Source organism: Sorex fumeus, unplaced genomic scaffold (assembly GCF_029834395.1).
Source record: "Sorex fumeus unplaced genomic scaffold, SorFum_2.1 ptg000044l, whole genome shotgun sequence".
NCBI classification, from domain to species: Eukaryota; Metazoa; Chordata; class Mammalia; order Eulipotyphla; family Soricidae; genus Sorex; species Sorex fumeus.
In genome coordinates, this window is record NW_026606101.1 from 49,026,636 (window position 1) to 49,035,208 (window position 8,573).

General features: G+C 46.3%; 1 protein-coding gene across 1 annotated transcript in view; it reads right to left on the reverse strand.

Moving 5' to 3' along the window:
- The window catches only part of MCCC1 (methylcrotonyl-CoA carboxylase subunit 1), a 64,619-nt gene extending 58,704 nt beyond the window's left edge, over window positions 1-5,915 (reverse strand). The window contains exons 1-3 of the mRNA XM_056121976.1: window positions 5,789-5,915; window positions 2,735-2,781; window positions 1,149-1,285 (exon numbers count right to left, since the gene is read on the reverse strand). Of these exons, the coding sequence (XP_055977951.1) occupies window positions 1,149-1,285; window positions 2,735-2,781; window positions 5,789-5,877 (273 nt within the window). The 5' untranslated portion in view covers window positions 5,878-5,915. The remainder of the gene's footprint in view (window positions 1-1,148; window positions 1,286-2,734; window positions 2,782-5,788) is intronic.
- Between the last annotated feature and the right edge of the window lie 2,658 nt (window positions 5,916-8,573).

Here is an 8,573-nt window from a genome sequence, read left to right on the forward strand (position 1 = left end):
ATGCTGGGACTTGAACTCGGGTCGGCCGAGAGCAAGGCAAATGCCCTACTTGCTGTACTATTGCTCCAGCCCGTGAGCAGATTCTTGATTTCACAGATTTCCTACTGAGAACAGGCAGCACAGAAAAAGGGTCAGAGCTTGGAATGGATCAAAAGAGGTTTGAGGTAGTCACTCCCCAGAAAGAAAAATGGTTGGACTGCATGTGGGCAGGCGGTGCATGAACAGTTACAAAGTTGTTCATGATCAGGTCTCAGTCACACCATGACCCAACACCCATCCTACGTGGCAACTTTTTGTAGGACATTTCTACAGACTGACACTGGGTCCGAAAACTGAAAGTTAAAAATCACTGATGTTCTCACTCATGTGAGAGCATACAAAATAAAGCAAGGGGGTAGATAATAGTCAATGAAAACAAACCTGGGATTCTGCCAACAGCACTGACTCGGCTAAGCAGGATGGGATGCAGGGTTACAATCAGACAGATCCCAGGAACAATGATTGAAGGGTATTGGCACTCAGATGTCAGGATGGTACCTGTATGGTACAGTACCACTACGACCTAAAACATTAGGGGCTGAAGCGATATAGCACAGCGAGTATGGCTGTATTTGCCTTGCACGCAGCCGACCAGGTTCAATTCCCAGCATCCCCTGTGGGATCCTGAGCACCGCCAGGGATAATTCCTGAGTGCAGAGCCAGGAGTAACCCCTGTGCATTGCCAGGTGTGACCGCCCCAAAAAAAAAAAGCAAAAAAAAAATCTAAAACATTAATAATACTATTAGAAATCATGAAGCCACTGTTAAAAATAATTAATTGAAAAAAAGACAAAAGGGGCCCAGGGAGATATCTCAAGGGGCTGGATGGACCACATACTTTGTATGCAGTAACTCTGAGTTCAATTCCTGGCACCGCATGATTCCCTGAAAACTGCTAGGATTGGCCTAAAAAATTAAAATAAGAAGACCACTCAACTTATATTTGGAAATGGTTCCCCAGAGAAATGATCACTGAGGTGTTTGGACTTTAATCACTGCAAATACTCCTAACATTTGCCATTATAAACCATCAACATAAACAAATATGATCAATAAACAATTAATTATGATCACTTACAAAATTTGACTTTCAGCATTTAACAACATACCATGTCCACATGCATGGAATTTCTGTCAGCTTCACTATAAACAGCCACAGACCGTACACCCATTCTTTTGGCTGTTCGCATCACCCTGCAGGCAATTTCTCCTCTGTTGGCAACAAGGACCTTGGTTATGTTTTGTCCTGTTTAAAACATCATAAAAATCATATATAAGTGTTACTGGGGAGCAAACAATGAAAAAGAGAAAGAAAAGTTTCATGATATTAACCAGATGATAAACATTTGTTTTGGTAACAGCAGCATAACAGAGTCTAAAACAACCACTCTGATAATAATTACAGAGTAATTACTATCAGACAATGCCTAACTTTCTTCTTCCCCAAAAGTCGAGATACCTTTATCAACATTAAATCTTATGTTCTCAGCTTTTCCAACATAAAATACAGAGAAAAAATTTTATGCCCAAGATCAAACTATAATAGCTTTAAAAAAATAATAAATTGGGGCTGGAGCAATAGCACAGCAGGTAGAGCGTTTGCCTTGCACGCTGTCGACCCGAGTTCGATTCCCAGCATCCCATATGGAGTATGAGCCAGGAGTAACCCCTGTGTAATGCCAAAAAGCTAATAATAATAATAATAATATAATAAATCACCATTACAAATAACCTCCTCAGTAAGGTCCTGTGCTGAGAGACTCAATTACAGTCATCCTTTGAAACAGAGAGAATTATTATGATCTCACTTTTAAAGGTGAAGAAACTAAGACAGAGAGAGAGATTACTTTGAAATATTATGTATTTGAGGTATATTTGAAAAAAATAGAGATCCAAGAAAAGGATTGGGGAGGGGGGAGGTGTCAGGTCCAGGATTTGAACCCCAGTTGGGCTCACTCTAGCACTTGAGCTCTGGGTCTAGGCTACACTGCCCTTTCTGTGGAAGGGAACTGTGTGGTTTTCTTGCAATCCAAATGCACATCACACAAGCTCAGAGGCCTCTGCTGTAAGGACAGGCTTTGTATTCATATATAAAACACACTTCATCCATCCTCACACAGGAAATGTTCTTTGACATTTACAATGGTTATTTTTTTCTCAAAAATTATGGATCTGCATACTTTTAATGAATGTTCGTCAGTGGGGTTTGATGAAGCCCAAGAGTTGCAGACCACAAAGGTTCTGGGGTGAAGTAGTATTCGGGGGTGTGAGTTTGGGAGAAGAGGGATATGCAAAACCAACTAGAAGTTATTTTTTTTAATGTTATAGTTGGGATTTCCATATAAAATTTTATTTGTGAAAGGTTCTGCTACTTAAAAAGGGCAATTTTAAAGCACTGATTTAGTGCATCGTATTTATGCCTTTTCAAGTGAAAACAATGAAGAGTATAAAACAGAAATAACAACATACATACAAAACCTTTCAGTTATTTCCTGACATATTTTAGATTCAACAGCAAGAGAGATTTGACCTAAAAGCAAAAACTATGATTCAATAATAGCTGAGAAAATTATCACGCAAAAGTCCAAACTTCGAAAGTACAGGAAAACAAATTCTAAGTGTGCAAATTGAGAGTAGACATTTCCCTTTTCAGTTCACAATCCTAAGCAAAGCCAAATAAATTGACTATTATTACCTGTGGTTGTTGCATACTTCCTGGTTCTCTGCTTCCATGTCCATCGCCTAGAAAATGAATCCCAGTGGAATAATAATGAATCAGGATATGCAAAACAATCATTGTGATTCCAAAAGAATTGGAATCCTTAAAAAAAAAAACAGACTGGTCAATATTAGTAAAATCTTAAGCCTAAAATATGAATTTGCTAAGTCTTTTTTCGTGTGTGTATATCAGTGGGGAAGTGGGGGAGAGCAATTCCTCACTCCTTCCTCAATCAACAAGGCCTGAGAAATCAGGTGATGGGAAATAACTGCCATGCTGAGAAGGTCAAATGGGCATCAGGTGTGCTTAGGTGATGGGAATTAACTGCCATGATGAGAAGGTCAAATGGGCATCAGGTGTACTTGACAGCCACCTAGCAGGGATGGCGGGGCTCTGGTTCGTGCCACGCAGGGGCTCACCACAGACTTTTTCAGTCCTAGACTTCCCAGCTGGTCCTGGGGTGACAGAGGTGGATTGGGAGAAAATGTATGTTTCTCTCCTCTTTGCCTCCTGTAAGTCACCGGTGGGGGCCCACCAACTTCAGAACTAAACAAGGGCAGCAGAAAGAATGCCTCCCTCTCTCCCCCCTCCCCCAGTTGCTGCAGATGCCAGACAGTCACCTTACAGCAGTTTTCTCAACTGTTTTTTTCATGATCTTTTCCTAATGAAAAAAGTTAAATACCGAGTAAGATTTTGTAGAAGTTGGGGCAGGAGAGCTAGTTCAGTGGGTAAGGAAAGCACTTGCCTTGCACTCAGCAGACCTAAGTTCAATCCCCAGCACAGCACCACATATGATCCCTCTGAGCCCCATCAGGAGTGATCCCTGATTGCAGAGCCAGGAGTGAGACCAGGTGAGGGTGTGGCTCCAAAACCAGAAAGAAAAAAAATGGAGAAACAGGAAGAGTCTGTGACTTGTTGACTTGTTAAGGAATCTTAAGATAAAGTCCATTTTTTTTCTGCTTTTATTTATTTTATTGAGAGGGGGAAGGCCCTTCCAAGAGATGCTCAGAAGGTCCAAGGTCCCCTCCTGGATACACTGTTCGCCCTATGTTATCTCCCTGATGGCTTATTTGTATTTATTTTATGCAACTGTTATTCCAAGACCCATTTTCTTCTTCTTCTGGGATATCTCCTGCTCAACTTCTGGTTTAGGACCGTCAGCTCTTTTTCAGTTCAATGCCTCCTCCAGTATGGCTGAGAGCCCAACCAGCATCACTGCAGCTTCCATGTCACATTTTGGGGGATGGGAAACAGTTCCTACCCTAGGGTTTCCTTCTTCCATTTGCAGCCCTATTTCACCTGAGAAATTTTTATGAGACACCAGGTATATAGGTATATAAAACCAAACATATGCTGGTAACCAATCATCAAATTTTACAAACACAACGAACAAAATTTTTGCAAGCCCCACATTCAGTTACATGGCCCCATGGAGGTCGTGGCCCATAGTTTAAGAAGCTAGGCTATACACAACAATTAAGAGTTGAGGGGGAGACAGAGAAAGAAACCCTAGCTGCTAAGCTTCCTGAAGAACCATGGAAACCTAAGAAAAACCAGGAGGAAGAGAAGAGTATTCTCCAACAGTCCCAGTTTGCTCAGAGACTGGTCTGTCAGTGGTGTAACAGAAGATCCAAACCATTCACAGCAATGTGGAGAATAAAAAAATGTCACTCAATCCAAATAGAGAAGCCTCCCAAGGCTCTATCTAGGGATGGACTCATTTGCACAGGATTCTGTTTTGAGTACCTTTCCAAAGTGTCAACCTATCTCCATTGTACTCTTATCCCTGAAATACACCTGTGAAGCAACTGGTCCATGCTCCTACACTAGGGAATAGCAAGGCTGAAGCCTCTGCCTCCATACTGCAAAGGCAATGCCCCTCTACACCAAACTATACGGTAAAAGGAGACCGAAGCAGAGGAAGCAAAGATTTCTTTCTTTCTTTTCTTTCTTTTTTTTTTTTAAACCAAATACCCGAAAGTCTGAGGGTGACTGACAGCCACAAAGTCGCCAAAGCCTGAGCACACTCTGAAACTAACCTGGAGCCAATTGGAAAACTCGCCTGATAGCTTTTCAAATTTGCTGTTTAGAGCAAACAGCTCGTCAGCTTTCTACTGGAAGGCAGATTTGCTTAACCAGATTCATTCCACCAATGAGAAAGAACCCCAGGAGTCTTCCTCTGACCTGGACCCCAGAAGGAAGACGGCTAAACTGGAAGGGAGAGGCCTCCCAAAGGCCTTTCTTACCACCTTGGGCTAGCAGTGGACTCACTTGCTGTTTATGTTCTGTTTGGGAGGTACTGGGGCTTGAAACCAGGGCAACTGCTCCACTGCGAGACCACATCCCAGGCCCCAGAACTGGACTGATAGGGATTTCAGCAGAACCGGGTCATAGCAACGACCCCACACCACACCAGGAATGCAGAGGGTGGGGGTGAGATGCAAATAGTTGGAACTAAATAAGCATATAGGGCAGGAAAGATTGACCAGCGGATCAGGCACTTGCCCTGCACGCGGTCGCCCTTGGTTCCATCCCTGGCACCCCAGACGGTCCCGCCAGGAGGGACTCCTGGGCGCAGCCAGATGTGCAGGTCCAGGTGTGCTCCGTCCCCCCCTCACGCACCCCCCCCCCCCCACACACACACACGCAGGCGAGTCTCATTCTTGCCCCAAGCGGGGAAAGTGGCGGCACCGGTAGGGAGAACCAGCCCTACCCCCCCATCCCACGCCTTATAAATAGAAAACCCACCCGCTGCAAGAGGGATGCAGGGTGAGCAGCAGAACGAGGAGGGCGCGAGGCGGAGGGGTCTCCCTCCCAAGGCCGAAGCTGCAGCAGAGCCCCCGTCCCGGAAGGTCACCAGGGCCAAGAGGGGGGGGGGGGTCCTTCCTTCCTCCCCGCCCGCCCCCATCGCCACCTAGTCCCTCCACCCCGGCTCCGCGTCCACCTCGATCTTCCCCGGGGGCCGCTCGCGCGCGCCCGCAACCCCGCACCCCCGGCTGCTAATCCCGCGCCCCCGGCACCCGCCACTACCTCGGAGGCCAGAGCAGGCTCGGGACGCGCTGCCACCGGCTCCTCTCGGCCGCCACCAGCAGCACCGCGACGGCAGAGGCCGCTGCCATCTCCCCGCAGCCCCCGCGCCCAGCTCCGGGAGTCCAAAGCCCGCGCCGAGGCTTCGCCGATCCCAGCGGGCCTCTTGTGTCCTACGGCGGCCACCGTCCAGGTCCACGCCCGACCGTAGGCCGAGCCGGGGAGCCGTGGGGGCGTCGCCGCCAGAGCCAATCAGATCGCAGAGCCGTGCGGCAGCGGCGGCGATTGGCCAATCGGGAAGATGCCCGCGGGGGTGTGGTCCGCGGCCCTGCGGCGCCCGGGACTGCGCGCCGACTCGGGGAGAGGTCCGCTGGGCGCGCCGCCTCCCCCGGCTCGTAGGCCTGGGCCAGTTCCCGTCCTCCTCCTCCTCCTCCTGGCCTCGGGGATGCTCTGTGGTCTGGCGGCGGCGGGTAGAAGAAACCCGTCCGATGACTTTGATCCTTGAAAACCCGGTCAAGTGACGGAGCTGGAGTCACAGAAAGTCACAGGCACTTGGTGGACTGCAAAATTCTCTCCACCGGTGGCTTGGGTATTTGATCATTGTATAATTGAAACCCAAGCACAAAAATTTGTAAGTCTACAACTGTACCTTATGGTTGTCTCACTAATAAAAATTTTTTTAAAAATTCTCCACCGTTTTTCAGAAACGAAGGGGAGAAAATCCTATTTAGCCAGTCTGAAATTTATAAAATTTAAAACTGGGACGCAGCCATATGACAGCGGTCAGGTGCTTGCCTTGCTCAGATGCCCCAGTTCGATCCCCAGCAGCCCATAAAAGTTCCGAAGCACCCCCAGGAGTGATCTCTGAGTGCAAAGCCAGGAGGAAGCCCCAGTACTGTCGAGTGTAGGCTCCCACACAAACCCCTTCTCCCCAATTTTTTTCATTGAAAACTATCTGAGCTTAAAAAAAAAGTTTTTCACTTGGGTCAAGGGGACAGCTCAAGTGTTATGTTTTGCAAACCTGGGTTTCAATCCAGTACCTTCTGCCTCTAGTAATCCAGGAGTGGTCTCTAAGACACAACTGATTGGGAACCCTCTTTCCCACTATCCCCTTTCTTAAGAAGTTGTAACTGTTGGGGAAAAGGAAATTGAAATTTCAGAAAACCAAGAAAATAGAGACGGTGTAAACAAAACTTACAGATTTGATATAGTTATTTGATATAGTTACAATAGGAAAATTCAGTGAAATTCAGCATAGGAAAATTCAGTGAAAGTGAATTAATCATTTGACTCAAGGGTTAGAAAAAATAAGTACACAGAGCTTTAAAAGCCTGGTACATTTGGCATTCTATGGCCCTGGAATACTGCTGGGTGTGACCCTGGTAGCCCTCAGCACCCAGGAGAAAAACGTGCAGAAAAGACAGAGATATGGGGGGATAAAACAGATCTGTAAAAGACTATTATTTCTTGATCAACTTTAAGCAATTAGGGATGAATAGACCATTCATCCTTGGTTTCAAGCTTAATTGCTTAAATGTTTTGTTTTGTTTTGTTTTTGTTTTGCTTTTTAGGTCACACCCAGCAATGCACAGGGGTTATTCCTGGTTCATGCACTCAGGAATTACTCCTGGCCATACTCAGGGGACCATATGGGGTGCTGAGAATCGAACTCAGGTTGGCCGCGTGCAGGCAAACGCCCTACCCGCTGTGCTATTACTCCAGCCCCTTAAATGTTTTTTATATAAATATCACTTAATCACTTAACTTCCTGTTAGTCGTCGATTTTCTCGAGCGGGTGCCAGTAACATCTCCATTTGTCCCTGTCGCGTGCAAGTGTAGCCCAATGGCATCTGTTCGCTCCGGGAACATGAAGGGCCTCAAACCGATCGTTTATGATCTTGACGAAGAAGTCTGACCATCTGGTAGGTGGGCGGCCACGCGGTCTTTTGACATCCCGTGGAATCCAGTCGGTAACAGCTCTAGTCCAGCGGTCGTCTTTAAATCTCATTACGTGACCAGCCCATCTGATTTTTGACACCTTGGCAAATGAGACAGTGTCCCTGATTCTTGATCGTCGACGAATGTCAGAACTCCGGATTCTTTCTCTCATTTGAGTGAAACGTGATATTCCAAGCATAGCTCTTTCTATTCTTCTTTGGGAGACCTGAATAGCGTTCTCATCTTGTTTGTGTAGGGCCCAGGTCTCTGAGGCATATGTTAATGCAGGAAGAACAGTGGAATCAAAGAGATGTGCCCGGAGCAGGAGGTTCTTCAGACTCTTAGCTATTTCTTCGACGTTCTTGAAGGCATTCCAAGCCGCTCTCTTCCTCCTGCGCAGCTCGGGTGCCAGGTCATTTGTCATGTTGACCTCTCGACCTAGGTACACATAGCTGTTGCATTCAGAGATGGTCGTTCCATTGAGAGCGAATGGGGCGTCAGGAACAAGGCTGTTTCTCATAAACATTGTCTTCGTAAGATTCGGCTGTAGTCCTACCTTTCCACACTCACGGTCAAAGTCGGCCAGCATTTGTGCCGCTTGGCTGATGTTTGGTGTTATTAAAACAATGTCATCAGCAAAGCGGAGGTGGTGTAATTGCCGACCATCTATCTTCACTCCCATTCCTTCCCATTCCAGTCGTCGCATGATGTTCTCGAGGGTGGCACTGAAGAGTTTCGGTGAAATGGTATCACCCTGCCGCACCCCTCTCTTGACATCAACGATCACTTATATATAAATATATTCTAATGTTATATATAAACATATATTCTAATGTTTTATGTATATATA